At 36.1% G+C, this 19332-nt stretch overlaps 1 protein-coding gene across 4 annotated transcripts in view; it reads right to left on the bottom strand.

Moving 5' to 3' along the window:
• The window catches only part of RFX7 (regulatory factor X7), a 141502-nt gene that overhangs the window by 63440 nt on the left and 58730 nt on the right, over positions 1-19332 (bottom strand). For all 4 annotated transcript variants that reach the window (XM_061431198.1, XM_061431199.1, XM_061431201.1 and 1 more), the window contains exon 3: positions 9799-9832. In XM_061431198.1, coding sequence (XP_061287182.1) covers positions 9799-9832 — 34 coding nt within the window. The remainder of the gene's footprint in view (positions 1-9798; positions 9833-19332) is intronic.

Here is a 19332-nt window from a genome sequence, read left to right as displayed (position 1 = left end):
CTATTGCCAGTTACTCTTAGTTTCTGACCTATTTATTCCACTTTACTTGTTTAAATCCTTCCTGAATCTATGCAATAAAGTTTCAGTTCCCCATGTGTACTCTGGGGATGAGTAGGGGTGGTTACCTCTTAGCAGGTTAGTGTGTGAGGAAGGGAAACACCTAAGCTAAGAAGAATAGGGGGAAAGAGGAGAATGCCAGAAAAAAAAAAATTGGTCTTTCTCTCTAAAGGAATGAGAAAAGTTTCTGTTCTTATGGGCAAACTGTGAAGTATTCAGTAATTCCAAAAAAGAAATTAAAATATTTTAACAAGTCTATGGTCTCTGAAAGGTCTCAACTGAAGGTGTTAACACTTCTTGATACTTTAAATCCCAATATGTTTAATAATTGAGTCATTAGGTTATACTCATTCATAACTTTAACAAATATTTATTGATCATCCTCATGTACCTGTGGGCATATTCCAATGAATATGTTCCTACACTCAAGAAGCCAAGAACAAGTAAAAATACTAATTATGACTATCATAGAGGTGACTACAAAAAACAAATGAAGGTAAGCACAGGATATTAGGGGAAAGAAGATATATCAGACTCAGACCTAAGAATCACAGATGGCTTTCCAAGGGGGTAGTATCTAAGATGAATCTTAAAATAGAGCTACATATAGAAAAAGAAAAAAAAGAGAGAGAGTGGATAGTCTAGACCAGAGTTTTTCATCATCTAACACTACTGACAATTTTAGGCTGAGAAGTCTATTATAAAGTAGTGCCCTGTGCTTTCCCTGGTGGCTCAGATGGTAAAGCGTCTGCCTGCAATGCAGGAGACCCGGGTTTGATCCCTGGGTTGGGAAGATCCCCTAGAGAAGGAAATGGCAACCCACTCCAGTACTCTAGCCTGGAAAATCCCATGGACAGAGGAGTCTAGTAGGCTACAGTCCATGGGGTTGCAAAGAGTCGGACACGACTGAGCGACTTCACTTTTACTTTTGCAGGATGTTTAAATAGCATACTTGTCCTCTACTCACTCAACTGGTAGCTCACTGAGTGTGAAAAACAAAAATGCTTCCAGATGTGGTCAAATGTTTCCTGGGGGCAAAACTGCCTCCAGTTGAGAACAACTGTTCTAGAACTGCGCTATCCAAAAAGGCTGCCACTAGCACCTTCTGGCTATTTAACTTAAAATCAAATTAATAAAATTAAAAGTTCAGTTACTCGGTCACACTAGCCACATTTCAAGAGCTTAATAAATGGTCACATCTGTAGTGGCTACCAGACTGAACAGCACATATACTGGACATTTCTACCAATGCAGAATGTTCTAATGGCCATTGTTGTTCTAGACTAAGAGGGTATATATTCTCTTCTCTAACTTCACAAGTGTTTATTACAGCTTGCTGACAAGCCTGCAGAGGAAGTAGAGAAAGATGAGATTGAATAAGAGAAGTAAAGCCTAGTATGAAGGATCTTCAATGCCTTAAGATAAAACAATGGGGAACTAGTAAAAGGTCTTAACCAAGTGTATAAAATACAAAGATTCACATTTCATAAAGATGTTGTAATGATGTTTTGAAGAATGGAATAAAAGAAGAGGGATGAGAAGCAGAAAAATAGCTGCCATTATTTCCAACAAACATGATGGTATGCATTAATGTAGAAGCAGTCAGGATACACAAAAATGGAGCAATTTTGAAGGCAGAAGTGATGGGATGCGGTGACTTGACTACATGTGAGGTAGGTGAGAAAGAGGATGAAAACAAGAAAGACTACCATGTTTTTAGGTTGGCTGAGTGAGTATATTCACTAAGATAATATGACAGAAAGAATACTGGCCCTCCAATATGTTCATGTCCTAATCCTCAAATCCCTAGAACTGTGAATCTGTTACATCACGGTAAAAGGGACTTTCCAGATGTGATCACATTAAGGACCTTGAAATGGGGAGAGCATCCTGTATTATCTAGCAGGCCTAATGAAATCACAAAAGTCCTAATAAGAGGGAAATTGAAGGAGATTTGACTACAAGAGAGAGACATGTCAGAGTGACACAGTGTAAGATGTGAGGAGTCATTGCTGGCTTTGAAGATGCAGCCATTAAAAGCTGTAAAAACCAAGAAAAAGATTGTCCCCTACAGCCTCCAACAGGAATACAGTCCTCCTGACACCTTCATTTTATCTTAGTGAGCCCTGTGTCAGACTGCTGATCTGTAGAATGACAAGATAATAAACTTGGGTTAAGCCACTAAACTTATGATAATTTGTTACAGTTGCAATAGGAAACAAAACAAATAGGTTCAGAATTTGGGGTGTGATACAGTGAAACTAGTTCTGGAAAAGTTGAGTTTGAAATGCCTATGTGACATCTTAGTAAAATTGATCAATAGACAGTAGCTGGCTATATGGGTCTGGAGCATATACTGGGGATGTATAATTAAGAGTCATCAGCATACTGAGATTAGTTGACATCATCAAAGTAGATGAGGTCACCATGGGCAAATACAGATATAATGCAGAGAAATACCAAAAAATTGCAACTGACTACGACATGTTCAAATTCCAATCAGATAGCATTGAGAGATCTCAGTCAACACCCCAAAAAATTCAGTATAGACACCACAGCAGTAACACCTTAGTATAAAAGCTGCTGCTACTAAGTCGCTTCAGTCACGGCCGACTCTGTGTGACCCCACTCTGTGCAGCCCATCAGGCTCCCCTGTCCCTGGGATTCTCTAGGCAAGAATATGGAGTGGGTTGCCATTTCCTTCTCCAATGCATGAAAGTTAAAAGTGAAAGTGAAGTCGCTGAGTCCTATCTGACTCTTAGTGACCCCATGGACTGTAGCCTACCAGGCTCCTCCATCCATGGGATTTTCCAGGCAAGAGTACTGGAGTGGGGTGCCATTGCCTTCTCCGGTATAAAAGCTGAACTAACTCTAAAGTCTAGCTATTCTAGACTTGCCCCAACAAAGCTTAAACACAACCTCAAAAGGATAATCTGCAAGTACTTTAGCTGCCAGCCAAAGAAAACTGTAATACATTTTAAAGAAAGAGAACAAAATCTAGACATTCTAAATGATTACTAAACTAAAAATTACTAGACATGTAAAGAAGCAGAAAAACATGATCTCATAATTGCAACAAAAACTCAGTAAAGAGACTTAAGAGATAATTAGAAAACAAAGACCTTAAAAGAGTTCTTATGAGCATGCTCAAGGATTTAACAAAAGAAATGGAGGATATAAAAGAAAATAACCAAGTGAAATTTCTAGAACTTAAAAAATACAAGGTTTAAAATGGGCAATTCATTGAATAGAACTAGAGATCACAGGTGTCAAGAAGATTAAGGAATGTGATAATAATATTCATGAAATATAAACTATCAAAATGAAGTAAAAATAAAAAAAATGACTAAACATAACCTTAGTGACCTGTGAGAATTACTGAGGAACGTAACATAAATAAACTTTGAGACCCATGATGGAAGGGGGCAAAGAAGAGTATTTGAATGGCTGGAAAATTTGAAAGCTGATGTAAAATTGTAAACCCACAGGGTTGTGGAAGTTCAGTTAATCACAAGCAGGTCAAAAACAAAGAAAAACAAGGCCATAAGGCTATAAAATTGATGAAAATCACTAATAAATAATCTGGAAAGAAGCCAGAGGAGAAAAGTAGAACACATTACACATAGGGAAACAAGAAAGAAAACAAACTTCTCAATGGAGTCTATGCAAACCAAAAAGAAAATAGATCTAGACTGCAAAAAGAGCTGAAAGAAAAAATATCTAGAATTCTATACCCAGTGAAAATACCTTTTGTAAATGAAAGACTTTTTTCAAATAAACTAAAACTGGGCAAATTAATCAACAGTAGACCTACAATGTAAGAATATAAATAGCAAAATGGTATACATACACTCAACCTTACAGGCAGTTCTAAGACAAAGCTTGTCAGATTGGTTAAGTATATGATGTCATCAACAACAACAAAACACTTTAACTATAAAGTGTTTATATAACTTTGCTTAGAAGTAAAAGGATGAAAAAAGATATGCCACACAATCAAGCACTAATTATAAGAAAGATGGAAGGGCTACAGTGATATCAGAGAAAGCAGACTTGAAAGTAACAAATGTTACTAGAGATTAAAAACAAAAAATAATAATAAAAGAATCAATTCATGAAGAATACATAAAAATCTTAAATGTTTATGCTCCTATTAATAGCTTCAATACATGAGGCTAATGATGACAGGATCAGAAAGAAAAAAAATTCACAATCACAAATACAAGATTTTAGCATCCCTCTCAATAACTGAAAAAGTGAAATATCAGTAAGGATAAATATGTCTTGAAAAACCATAACCAACTGGACCTAACTGATAATAGTTGACATACAGAGACAGAAGAGCAGTCTATCCAATAACAGTAGAATATATGTTATTTTCAAGTACATATGAAACATTCACTAAGCTATACCAAAAATGAGATTCAATAAATACTCATCTACTTGGAAACTGATCATCCTATATTATGGGTAACAAGAATAAATTATAATTTAAAAAAAGTTTCATTTAACTGAATGACAATGAAAACACACAAAAAAATTATGGAATGCAGCTAAACGAGTGCTTAGAGGATTATTTGTAACATTATATGTTTACAATGAAAAGACAAAAAAGTTTAAAATTTCTTTACTGAGGGGCTAGAAAAATAAGTGTCAATTAAAGCCAAGTTAAGCATAAGAAAAAAAATGTACATTAAAGGAGAAAGAAAACAGAAAACTGACAAGAAAGAAAGTAAATGAAACCAAAAGTTTAGTTTTATTTATAAAGTTATTAAACCTCTAGCTAAGCTGATTAAGATAAAAGAAAATACAATTGCTAATTTTAGTAATGAGAGGGAACTGCTAAAAATCCTATAGATAGTAAAGGATGATAAGGGAATATTATTAAACAATATTATACTAACAAACTCACTACTATAGGAAACATGAACAAATTCCCTGAAAGACACAAATATCAAAACTGCATCAGGAAAAAATGTACTAGCCTTATAATAATTAAAGAAACTGATTTCATAACGAAAACCTTTTCCACAGATGGCTTCACTAGTGAACTCTACCGTAAATATTTAAAAATAAGAGAGAATTCCCTGGCAGTCAATGGTTAGGACCCCATGCTCTCACTGCTGAGGGCCTAGGTGAGGATCCAGGTTCAATTTCTGGTTAGGGAGCTAAGATCTCATAAGCTGTGCAGGGTGGCCAGAAAATTAAATAAAATAAAAAAGAAATAATACTAATGAAGCCAATGTTACCCAGATATCAAAAACAAAGACACTACAAGAAACCATCAGATCAAAAGCCCTAATAATTAACACAAATAGTCTTAAAAAATAGCTAATCCAATGCAGCAGTATATAAAAGTATAACACAACATATGGAAGTATATGCACCATATGGAGCTTACCAGGTGAATGCAAAGATGGTTGACTTTGGAAAATCAATCAGTATAATTTATCAAGTTAACAGAACCACAGAGAAGTACCATGTGATTATTTCCGTAAGTGCAAAAAATAATTTGATAAAATCAAGTGTGTATTTGTGATAAAAAGTCTCTTAACAAAAAAGGAACAGAAGGGAGTAACTTTAAAAAAGCATTCATATAAAAGTTAATGTTAATATCACATTATAAGGTGAACGAATAAATGGTTTTCCCCTAAGACTGAGAACAAGGGAAAGGAAATCCAATTCTCACCATTTCTATTCAGAATTGAGCTGGAGGTTGTAGTTGCGAATAAGGTGAGAAAAATGAACAGACATTTAGACTGAAGTGGGATTAAACTTTTCTTTATTCAGGGATAATATGATTGATTTGGTGGAGAATTCAAAAACTTGACATAACATATGTGAACTTAGTTAAGTCTACATACTTACAAGGTCAATATACAAATCAGCAATAAAACATAACAAACACTCTTTAATGCCATTTGTGATAAAATCCAAAATCTTATTTAGGAATAATTTAAGCAAAATATATAGAAAACTTATACACAGAAAACCAGAAAACACTGCTTAGAGAAATAATAGAGAAATCAACTAATATGGAGATACACCATGCTTATAGATTAGCAAATGTGTCATTAGGATGGCCACTGGCCCCAAATCTATCAATAAACTCACTGAAACACAAACAAATTCCAGTAGACTTTTTTTTTTTGACAGAAATTGACAAGGTTATTCTGAAATTTGTACAGAGAAGCCAAAACCAATTCAAATCATTACATTACCTGATGGCAAGACTTTTGACAAAGCTACCATAAACAAGACAGTGTGGTGATGTCATGAAGACAGACAGCAACTGATGGGAAAAGAGAGACTAGACAAAGACCCATGGCAGACTTCCTAATAAGCAGTGCTGAAACAACTGGATATCTATCCATTTGGTTAAAAAAATAAACACTGAGGTTCATCTTATACCAAACATAAATTTAAATAGAATTGGCTCACAGACCTAATACAAAAAGTTAAAACCATAAAACTTCTAGAAGAAACGTGATAAAAACAACATGAGAAAGCGGAGATACCTAGAACAAATGGAATGAATAGGCCAGGACCCCCACCCGCACCCAAATAACTCTAAAATGATGGAAAAATGATTTTAGGGCTTTGGAAACTGACTAACGGCAACACATTGAGAAGTGTTGGATCATTAAAAACTGCTGAACTTCAGGTATTAACTGCGAGAGTCAGCTGTACTCCTGTCTGGTGCTTCTCCCATGACCTATTCCACACGGATGAGGTTGACTATGTTTAAACATGACAAGGAAAACTTGATGACAATGAAAAAAATAACAAGGAATCTCAACAAAAATTGAGAAAATAGAACATAAAGAAAGATAATCAGACAAAAAAGGAACAAAATCCCAGAGACTAGAGGGATAAAACCAATCATTTAAACTTATGTGTAATGGCAGCTTCCTATGGAGAGGGGGGACCTATGAATCAAGAATTCTATATCCAGTAAAATTATTCTTCAAAACTGAAAGTAAAATAGCCACTCACAGACAAATACAGATCAAGAGAATTGATCGTGAGCAAACCTGCCTTATAAGAAATACTAAAGGATATTTTTTAGACCGAAAGGAATTATCCTTAATTCCTTTGTTTCTCCCTTTACAATCAATACATTAGCAAGCAAGGCTTACTGGCTTTATATCCAAAATATGCCTTGAACCCATTTTCTGTACTTTTTCCCCATCTTCCCCTTCCAAGCAAGCAACCACCTTGCATTCTTATTTCGACTTTTCCAATAGCCTGATTTTCCTGCTTCTACTCTTATCCCCCTAAAATCCTATTTCCCAACAACTGCTAGGGCATTAAAAAAAAAAAAAGAAAACTAGATCATAAATCTTTCAATTGGCTTCCATGCACTTAGAATAAAACACATACTATTTGCCATAGCTATTCTTTTCTCCTATCATCCTCTCCTCCCTTTGTTTAGTTCCAGTGCACTGGATTCTTCGTATTTTCCAAACATTCCAGGTTCATTTCTGTTTCAGAATTTTTGTACTTTCTGTTCCCTCTGCCTAGTATTTGTCACAGGCAGATCTTTACACAAGACTGGCTGCTTCTCATTCAGGTCTCTTTTCAAATGTCATTTCCTCAGATACTTTTCCTAATCACTCAATCTAAAGATTCCCTATACAACGTCAGTTGTCTCCTTTTGCCTTTTAAAATTTTTGTAATAGCATTTATTATTATCTGAAGTTGTAAAGCTTACTTATTTTACCATTCATTTAATGTCTACTTCATTCAATAAAATGTAAGCTTTATGAAGATACAGATCTTACTATCTTGTTCATCAAATATATATATAACTTTAAAATTTATGCTAAAATATAAACACTTCTGAATTCTTAAAAGATTAAAAACCCTTTTTGTTCTTATTTAGTATTTTATAAATGCTACATTTAATAAATTATACCAGTGTTCTGTCTCAACTTTCTCAATGAAAAGAAAAACTGAATATTCCTCCAATATTATCTCAGATTCTAAAAGAAAAAAAGCCGAGAGTCTTAGATAGCCACTGTATTTGTCTTGTTTACCATTGCATTTTGACACCCAGACAGGGTCTAGCAAAGAGTAATTATGCAGTAGTTACTGAGTGATAGATATAAACAACTGAGAGTAGATATGAACTCTTGAGAGTAAAGAGAAACAGAAAATGCTCTCAGGGGTGGGGGTAAGGTTACCCCTCCATCCCCAATCACTACCTTCCTAGGTCTTAAGAGAATCATTAAATCTATTTTAGCAGACTGGATTTCTTGAGGGCAAGGCAACATGTCCTTTTGTTTCCCAAATATTTAGCATTGGCCCAATAATTTTTTTTTTTTTAGTAAATGCAAGAGCATCAGTCTCTTCATTTGTAAAAGGGAAGTAATAAGATCATTTACTTTAGAGTATTGAAAAAAAAGGAAAAAGGGGGGAAAACATCCCCACAAAGTACTCTTTCTCAAACATTAGGTTAGAAAAGCATAGGAGAACCTTTCATACCTGTTCTCCTATGAAGTAATGTTATTTACTCACCTACCTAAAAACTAGTATCATAAGCTAATAAGATCATATACTATTTCAGCACCAGACACTGCAGACCCCTGCTCCCTAACAAAAAGAAGGTAGCTTATAATGAAGACACAAACCTGAGTAAGAAAGTCCTAATGTCACAAGAGAGAAAGAGGACTAACAACAGTGACATTTTGGGGACTCTAACAGTGCAGTCACTGAATATTTTAGAGCTCAGGGAACATTCCATTAATAAACTTTCCATGAAAGAAGTCAGTACTATTCCAGTAGTCTCAGTAGCTGCATACTTCTTCCCTTATATGTTTAAGAGAAGATCAATGGAACTGAAAATACAATCTAAATTTAAACCATTTTGTGGCTTTAACTCCCAAAGGCCAGCAGTCCAAACACGGAAAGTACATTATAGCAACAAAAACTAAGACAATAAGTATTTTAAAAAGCTTTTATTTAAACAAATTCTTATAGTCCATAAGTCCAATCTAAATGTAAACTATTAGTGTGGCTTTAATTCCTGAAGTCTAGCAACCCAAATATAAAAAACACACTACCACAAGAAAAGGGCTTCCCTGGTAGCTCAGATGGTAAAGAATCCGCCTGCAATGCAGAGACCCCAGTTCGATTCCTAGGTCAGGAAATTCCCCTGAAGAAGGGATAGGCTACCCACTCCAGTATTCTTGGGCTTCCCTGGTGACTGAGCTGGTAAAGAATCCGCCTGCAATGTGGCAGACCTGGGTTTGATCCCTGGCTTGGGAAGATCCCCTGGAGAAGGCAAAGTCTACTCACTCCAGAATTCTGGCCTGGAGAATTTCATGGACTGTATAGTCCATGGGGTTGCAAAGAGACACAACTGAGCGACTTTCACTTCACTCACCACAAGAAAACTACCCTATCAAACATCTTAAATTTTTTCTTTAACAAATCCTTTAAGAATTACTATAGTAGAAAGCTAAACATTCACTTCATTAGATGCTGAAGAGATCTTTAGTAAAAGCCAGTAAGTTTCAAAAACATGCAATTACCTCAGATTATGATTTCATTATTGATGACATATAGGAAAATAGACAGCATATAGCCAGTTCACCCCTATGGTTGTAATTAAATGTCAAATTGTACTCACTAAAACTCAGTTATATTTAAAATAAGTATTTACTCAAAAATAATATATTTTATGTAGTGGGAAAAGCCTTATCATAAAAAAACTTTTAAATTAGTTATTTTACTTACCAAAATGCAGTCCACCTTAGATTGTATAGTTTTGCTAAAAGAAAAAGAAAGTTAAATTAGTAAGACTAATAAATTTAAATTTATTAAATATTCAAAGTATTTTCAAACATACATGGTAATTCACTATTCATATCCATGAAAAAAATAAGTTAAATTTTTTATTAAGATTAGGCATTGGAGCCTAAAACTGCATTTTTCACAAAACAAAACAAAAACCTATTTCCTACTCATGGTACTAAATTCAATCCTAAAACATGATCAGAATATTTTCTAAGTTCATTGCTATAGTAATCTTATTGTTGTTATGCTCTATCATTATAACAGATATTTTAAACAAACAATTAAATTTCTAGTCATACATAAAAGTGCAGATGTATTAGTACATATAGAAATAGAACACAGAGTTTACAATGAATTGTGATTTTTACTGTATGCCTGCTACTTTGGACAATGATTTGTTTAGGATTTAAAAGCCATAATGGTGTAATATTATCAGTATATCTAAAGACTTGTTACAAAGTAGATTCTCTTGGGGACTTTCCTGGCAGTACAGTGATTAAGACTTCTTGTTTCCACTGTAGGGGAGTGTGGGTTCGATTCCTGGTTGGGGAACTAAAATCCCACATACAGCTTGTTGAGCTGTAAAAAATTTTTTTTTAATTAAAAAAAAAAAAAGTAGATTCTCTTCCCCTCCCCTCTCTCTCCCTCCTCTCTCATACACACACAGACACACACAAACATGGACTCCCTAGACATAAAAATAACAAAGATTAGCTAATATGACAATAAGTTGGAGAAAAAGACTATACTTAGAAATAACACAAAAGCCACTATATATAAATTTAACTGAATTACTGAAAAAAGTGAACAATATATAAAACAAATGAAGCCAGTATAAACTAATTTAATAATTGAATCTTAACACATCAAAAGTGCAAATACAATGAAATCATACAAAAGTTCAAAGATAGTTTATATACAATCATAAAAGATGTTACAAACCATATTATCTTCAATAAAAGGTTCTAGAGCCATATAAATGCAAAAAATGGTTATTTGCCTTTATATATAGCTATACATTTAATCTGTGGAGTAAGCAAAATTAAGTATTTAAATCACAATTCAGTTAATGCAATCAGTAACCTCAAAACTTTACCCCTGTACTTCAATTTCAAATTTCATTATTTAAAGACCAAACTGTGACTGTATTAAACTCAACTGCAAAACTCAGAATCATTAACAGAAAAAGAAAAGTAAATGATACCTTTTGGTAAGAGGAATTGAAATCCCCTCCTCACAGTTCCATAGAAAATCTTTAGAAGCTTAAAATTTGGGGGGATTTTGGGATTGTGTGTATAGCTTCTCACTCATTAGCAGCTAAAGCATGCTATCTTTCTCACTTCTTAACTCCCACAGTTTCTCTGAGATAAGAGGGTTTTCTATAGTTTAAGAATTGCTGCAAAGAAATAATATATCAAAAATACAACTGTTTCTCACCACCAGTTTTCATTCCAATCCCAAAAAAAGGCAATGCCAAAGAATGCTCAAACTACCACACAACTGCACTCACCTCACACGCTAGCAAAGTAATGCTCAAAATTCTCCAAGCCAGGCTTCAACAGTATGTGACCCATAAACTTCCAGATGTTCAAGCTGGATTCAGAAAAGGCAGAGGAACCAGAGACCAAATTGCCAACATCCGTTGGATCATCGAAAAAGCAAGAAAGTTTCAGAAAAACATCTACTTCTGCTTTATATATTATGCCAAAGTCTTTGACTGTGGATCATACCAAACTGTGGGAAATTCTTCAAGAGACAGGAATACCAGACTACCTTACCTGCCTCCTGAGAAATCTGTATGCAGGTCAGGAAGCAACAGTTAAAACCAGACATGGAACAGACTGGTTCCAAACTGGGAAAGGAGTACGTCAAGGCTGTATATTGTCACCCTGCTTATTTAACTTATATGCAGAGTACATCATGTGAAATGCCAGGATGGATGAAGGACAAGATGGAATCAAGATTACCAGGAGAAATATCAATAACCTCAGATACACAGATGACACCACCTTTATGGCAGAAAGTGAAGAAGAGCCTCTTGATGAAAGTGAAAGAGGAGAGTTAAAAAGCTGTGTTAAAACGCAACATTCAAAAAATGAAGACCATGGCATCCAGTCCCATTACTTCATGGAAGCAATGGAAAAAATGACAGACTTTATTTTCTTGGGCTCCAAAATCACTGCAGATGGTGACTGCAGTCATGAAATTAAAAGACGCTTGCTCCTTGGAAGAAAAGTTATGATCAACCTAGACAGCATATTAAAAAGCAGAGACATTACTTTGCCAACAGAGGTATGTTTAGTCAAAGCTATGGTTTTTCCAGTAGTCGTGTATCAATGTGAGAGTTGGACCATAAAGAAAGCTGAGTGCTGAAGAATTGATGGTTTTGAACTGTGGTGTTGGAGAAAACTCTTGAGAGTCCCTTGGACTGCAAGGTGATCCAACCTGTCCATCTAAAGGAAATCAGCCCTGAATATTCACTGGCAGGAGTGATGCTGAAGCTGAAGCTCCAATACTTTGCCACCTGATGCGAAGAACTGACTCATTAGAAAAGACCCTGATGCTGGGAAAGATTGAGGGCAGGAGGAGAAAAGGATGACAGAGGATGAGATGGCTGGATGGCATCACCGACTAGATGGACATGAGTTTGAGCAAGCTCCAGGAATTGGTGATGGACAGGGAGGCCTGGCGTGCTGTGGTCCCTGGGGTCGCAAAGAGTCGGACACAACTGAGTGACTAAACTGAAGAGGGTTTTCTATAGTTTAAGAATTGCTGCTAAAAAATAAGATATAAAAAATACAACCATTTCTCACCACCTTGGTCTAAACCATCGTCATTTCTTTTCAAAAGTGTTATAATAACCTTCTAATTGGTTTCCTCGCATCTATCCTTACACCCTCCAGCATCAGTCCTGTGAACTATTCTCAACCAAGTGTTCAAAGCAACACCATCCACCACGTTAGTCCTATGTTCCTGGAGGATCCAGTCCTCTGCTATCTTTCTAATCTCATATCATACTAGTCTATTCCTCATTCATTCAGCTCCTGCCATGCTGGCCTCCCTGCTGCTTCTCAAGGCAGGAGTAGGGCCTTGCACTGGCTTTTTCAGTCAGCCTCTAAGACCCTTCCTCCATGTAACTTATCTGTTCACTTTCCTCATGACTTTGCTAGATATTATCTTTCACAGACACTTATTCCCTGACTACTTCTTCATGCAAAATACTTTCCATCACTCTCTATTCCTTTTGTCCTGCTTTACTTTTCACTATTGCCCTAACCATTTTGTATTTTTATTAATTTATTTGTTTACTGGATATCTTCCTTGGCTAGAATTTAAACTCCATGAAAATGGGCTCAATCTGTTCTGCTCACTGCTGTATTATCATGTGGCACATGTTAGATGTTCAATAAAACCCACTGAACAAATGAGTGATGGAACATACACTTAGTCCCCCATATAAAGAAAACTCTTTGGGACCACTTAGGAAAGCATCAGATCAGATCAGTCGCTCAGTCATGTCTGACTCTTTGCGAACCCATGAATCGCAGCACACCAGGCCTCCCTGTCCAGCAACAACTCCCGGAGTTCACTCAGACTCACGTCCATCGAGTCAGTGATCCCATCCAGCCATCTCATCCTCTGTCGTCCCCTTCTCCTCTTGCCCCCAATCCCTCCCAGCATCAGAGTCTTTTCCAATGAGTCAACTCTTTGCATGAGGTGGCCAAAGTACTGGAGTTTCAGCTTTAGCGTCATCCATTCCAAAGAAATCCCAGAGCTGATCTCCTTCAGAATGGACTGGTTGGATCTCCTTGCAGTCCAAGAGACTCTCAAGAGTCTTCTCCAACACCACAGTTCAAAAGCATCGATTCTTCGGTGCTCAGCCTTCTTCACAGTCCAACTCTCACATCCATACATGACCACAGGAAAAACCATAGCCTTGACTAGACGAACCTTTGTTGGCAAAGTAATGCACGAAAAACCATAGCCTTGACTAGACGGACCTTTGTTGGCAAAGTAATGTCTCTGCTTTTGAATGTGCTATCTAGGTTGGTCATAACTTTCCTTCCAAGGAGTAAGCGTCTTTTAATTTCATGGCTGCATCAAAGTGAAAATGTGATTTTTTTAAAAAAACCATAGATCTAAATATATTCCTTCTACCAGAAGCTTTTAAATGTTTATATAAATGCCATTACACTGTATATATTCTGCAAATGTCTTTTTCACCCAACCCTGTCTTTGAGATCTCTCCATGTTGATACACTTTAGATGAAGTCCATTTATTTTAACTGATGAAAGTATTTCACTGAATGACTATATCACACTTATTCATCCATTCCTCTACTGAAAGCCAATTAGGTACTTTTCAGATTTTCTTCAAGCAATGCTGCAATGTCTTTGTACATGTCTTCTGGTATACACAATCAAAAACTTCCCAGTTATAAGTCTGGAAGTCAATTTTCTAGGATTCATGAATATATATTTTCAGTTTTATTATGTATTACAGAATTCCTCTCCCAAAAGCTCCTGTATACATTCATACTTCCATAAGTAGAATATATAGGTCTCTATTTTCCTATTCAGTTCAGTTCAGTCGCTCAGTCCTGTCCGACTTTTTGCGATTCCATGGACTGCAGAATACCAGGCCACCCTGTCCATCACCAACTCCTGGAGCTTACTCAAACTCATGTCATTGAGTCGGTGATGCCATCCAGCCATCTCATCCTCTGTCGACCCCTTCTCCTCCTGCCTTCAATCTTTCCCAGCATCAGGGTCTTTTCAAATCAGTCAGCTCTCCGCATCAGGTGGCCAAAGTATTGGAGCTTCAGCTTCAGCATCACTCCTGTAAATGAATATTCAGGACTGATTTCCTTTAGGATGGACAGGTTGGATCTCATTGTAGTCCAAGAGACTCTCAAGAGTCTTGTCTAACACCACAGTTCAAAAGATTCAATTCTTCGGCGCTCAGCTTTCTTCATAGTCGAACTCTAACATCCATACATGACTATGGGAAAAACCATAACTTTGACTAGATGGACCTTTGTTGGCAAAGTAATGTCTCTGCTTTTTAATATGCTCTCTAGGTTGGTCATAACTTTCCTTCCAAGGAGTAAGCATCTTGTAATTTCATAGCTGTAGTCACCATCTGCAGTGATCCTGGAGCCAAAAAAATAAAGTCTGCCACTGTTTCCCCATCTATCTGGCATGAAGTGATGGGACCGAATGCCATGATCTTAGTTTTCTGAATGCTGAGCTTTAAACCAACTTTTCCCACTCTCCTCTCTCTTCTTTCATTTTCATCAAGAGGCTCTTTAGTTCTTCACTTTCTCCCATAAGGGTGATGTCATCTGTATATCTGAGGTCATTGATATTTTTCCCCGCAATCGTGATGCCAGCTTGTGCTTCCTCCAGCCCAGCGTTTCTCATGATGTACTCTGCATAGAAGTGAAATAAGCATGGTGATGATAAACAAACTTGACGTACTCCTCTTCCTATTTGGAACCAGTCTGTTGTTCCATTTCTAGTTCTAACTGTTGCTTCTTGACCTGCATACAGATTTCTCAGGAGGCAGGTCAGGTGGTCTGGTATTTCCATCTCTTTCAGAATTTTCCAGTTTATTGTGATCCATACAGTCAAAGGCTTTGGCGTAGTCAATAAAGCAGAAACAGATGTTTTTCTGGAACTCTCTTGCTTTTTCCATGATCCAGTGGATGTTGGCAATTTGATCTCTGGTTCCTCTGCCTTTTCTAAAACCAGCCTGAACATCTGGAAGTTCATAGTTCACAATCGCTGAAGCCTGGCTTAGAGAATTTTGAGCATTACTTTCCTAGCATGCGAGATGAGTGCAATTGTGTGGTAGTTTGAGTTAATTTGCCTATTGTGCAAAAAATGTACATGCATATGCCATTTATACATGATACATATAATATATACATTAAAAACTTGCCATTCTAATGGGTATGAAAAAACATTTAAATTGTCATCATCCCAATTACTAGCAATGTTTTATACTTTTTACTTGCTTCTTGACTGTATGGGTTCTCCTCCATAAACTGCTGGTTCTTGTTTTTGCCCATTTTTAAGTGGAGTTGATGATTTCTTATTAGATTGGAGTAGTTCTTTATATATTCTGGATACTAGTCTTCTCATATTAAGTTTGCTAGGGATACATTTTAGTAACTTACTAAAGTTTAAATTCTTGATTTAGTAAAATTTATTAATTTTTTTCTTTATGACCTGTGTTTTTTGTTGTAAGAAATCCTATCTAGCCAAAGTTTTAAAGACATTCCATATTTTGCTCTAAAATTTTTGAAGTTAGTTTTTTTGATTTTGATTTTAATCATAGTTTATTCTGTATGGTCAATTGTTTCCTATTTTACTATGGGCTTCCCTTGCAGCTCAGCTGGTAAAGAATCCGCCTGCAATGTGGGAGGCCTGGGTTCATCCCCTGGCTTGGGAAGATCCCTGGAAGAAGGGAACGGTACCCTCTCCAGTCTTTTGGCCTGGAGAATTCCATGGATTGTACAGTCCATGGGATCACAAAGAGTCAGACACGACGGAGTGACTTTCACTTGGGCTTCCCTGAGAGATCAGTTGATAAAGAATCTGCCTGCATTGCAGGAGACCCTGGTTCTATTCCTGGATTGGGAAGATCTGCTGGAGAAGGGATAGGCGACCCACTCCAGTATTCTTGGCCTTCCCTTGTGGCTCAGCTGGTAAAGAATTCACTCACAATGCAAGAGACCTGGGTTCAATCCCTGGTTTGGGAAGATCCCATGGAGACAGGAAAGGCTACCCGCTCCAGTATTCTGGCCTGGAGAATTCCATGGACTGAATAGTCCATGGGGTGGCAAAGAGTTGACATGACTGAGTGACTTTCACTTTACTATGTGTACATGCTTTACATACATGTTTACATACATGCTTGAATCTGTTTCAAGCTTTTTTCATTTTTATTACTAATCTACTTGTCTATATCTGAGTCAATACCACACTTTGAATGTGCATGACACCTGTTGACCATTTTTGGAATGGTCCTGATAATTTTTGGATGCCTAACTCCAGGTGAGCTTTTAGTTTTTCCATATTCAACAACTGTACTGATACTATAGGTATCACAGAAATGGGGGAGTTGACTGATAATTTGAATTTATTCTTGCCTGTCCTTAAAGATGTCATGTAATTTTCTCTATTATCTTTTGTTAATGAGTACTAGGTAGCTTATAGATGGTATTATAAACTGTATCTCTTTTTTCTTAATATCTTTTCCAACTGGTTTCTGCTAATGTACATTCTGATGCGGTGAATGTTGGTACTGGTATTCTATGCTATTGGTATGCTATGCTGACTTTATATCCAGCAGCCTTTTTGAACTCTTATTGGTTCTAATTGTATATAGATTCTCTTGTAGAATATAATTTCACTTATGATAGTGAAAATATTTTTTTCCTTTCCAATCTCTATTTCCTCCCACCTCTGCTTCTTATCTAATTACTTTGACTAAAATCTTTAATTTAACGGTAAAAAGTAGCAGTGACAGCAGACATCCTTGTTCCATTTCCAAATTTTGCTTCAAAAATTTAATATATTGCAATATTCCATTTAGTGGATATTTTACAGTTTCCTAAAATATTCTCTGAATAATGGATGGTTTGACTGACTCAATTAAAATAAAATAAAGCTTCAACATTTTAATGTTCTGCTTTTGACAAGCTAACTTAGAGTAGCTTTTCCATCTTTAACAACCATATACTATGGATAAAATATAAAAACAGATATGATCAAAAGCAGGCAATAACTGGAGGGACATCAACCTTAAAAGAAGGAACTGCACCAGATAGGATCTGTATTTACAGGGCTGTTGCCTGAGGTCACTTATTACAGACACAGTAACAATCAGTAGGGACTGAAACAAAAATGCGCCTTCCTGCTAGCTGAGGAGCCACAGGATGAAGTCTAGGGCTAGAAAGCGCCACAAGATTTCTGTGTAAACTATGCCCAAATATTTAGATGGCCTTCATTTGGGGAAGGCTCCAAGGAGTCCAGCAAAAAGCAACAGCTGAAACATGTAAAGACCTGAGTTGAGAGGAGACTTCTGTTGCTACTTAACACACGAATGATAATGTTGGGGCATTTAAACTCAGCCCTGTTAACTGTCTATCAGGACAAAAAAAAAACCTCGTCAGAGAAAAATAACAGAATTCAAAGTCTACAACATATCACTCACGATACCCATCATACAAGCAAAATTTGCCAGAACAAAGAAAAAGGAAAGACAGACCCAGAGTCAAGAAAAAGAAGCAGCTCAAAGAAACCAAACCCTGAATGATCTAGACTTCAGAATTAACAGACAAAGACTTCAAAGCAAGTGTTATAAATACATTCAAGTATTTCAGGAAAATATGGTCATAATAAATGTACACATGGGAGGAATCTCAGCTGAGAGTAGAAGTGAAAGAACCAAATGGAAATCCTAGGAGTAAAACTGACAGTATTTGAAATGCAAAATTCATTGGATTTCTTTAAAGGAGATCAGATACAGCAGGAAAAAGGTCACTAAACCAGTAAATAAATCAGTACATTTTACTGATTCTAAAGGAGAAAGAAAAAGATCTTCAAAATAATAAATAGAGCTTCAGAGATTCATAGTACAATATCAAGCGGTCTAGTTATATACAACTGAAGATAATGAGACAGAAAAATATCTGATAATGGCCAAAATTTCTCCAAATTTTGTGAGAAATACAAACTTACATATTCAAAGAAGCTCAGCAAATTCCAAGCAGAATAATTAGAAAGAAAATCACACACGAACACATCACAATTAAAGGGGTGAAAACACAAAGATGAAAACAAATCTTGAAGGCAGCCAGAGTAAAGTAACATTATTACAGTTAAAAAAAAAAAAAGTGGTATAAATGATAGCTGATTTCTATACAGTCAACCAATTTGCAATAGGGATACCAAAGCAATTCAAAAGATAGAAGGAAAAACCTTTCCAACAAAGGCTGATGGAATAACTGGATATATCTATAAACAAGTGAACACATCTCATTCTGTAGAAAAATTTGAGTTGGCTCATAAAATTAACCATAAAAATTTAAATTATAGAATGCCTAGAAGAAGATCATGACCTGAAAATATATAAAGATGTCAGAAAATAAACAAGTCACCAATCAGAAGAAAATATTTGCAAAATATATCTGATGAAACTTATGCCCAGAATATATACTGAGTTCCTATAACTCAAAAATCAAGACAAGTAATCCAATTAATAAATGACCAAACAACTGAAATAGTTCACAAAGAAAAGATAGACAAATCATCTAATAAAAGCACATGAAAAGATGTTCACCATTAGTCATCGGATATACTATATATGCACTGGGATGGTTAAAATTAGAAACACTTGGAAACACCAAAAGTTGGCAAGGATTGAGCAATCACATCTGTCATATCTGATGGAAATGAAAAAGG

Source organism: Bos javanicus, chromosome 10 (genome assembly GCF_032452875.1).
Source record: "Bos javanicus breed banteng chromosome 10, ARS-OSU_banteng_1.0, whole genome shotgun sequence".
NCBI lineage: Eukaryota > Metazoa > Chordata > Mammalia > Artiodactyla > Bovidae > Bos > Bos javanicus.
This window is presented reverse-complemented; position numbering and strand designations above follow the sequence as displayed.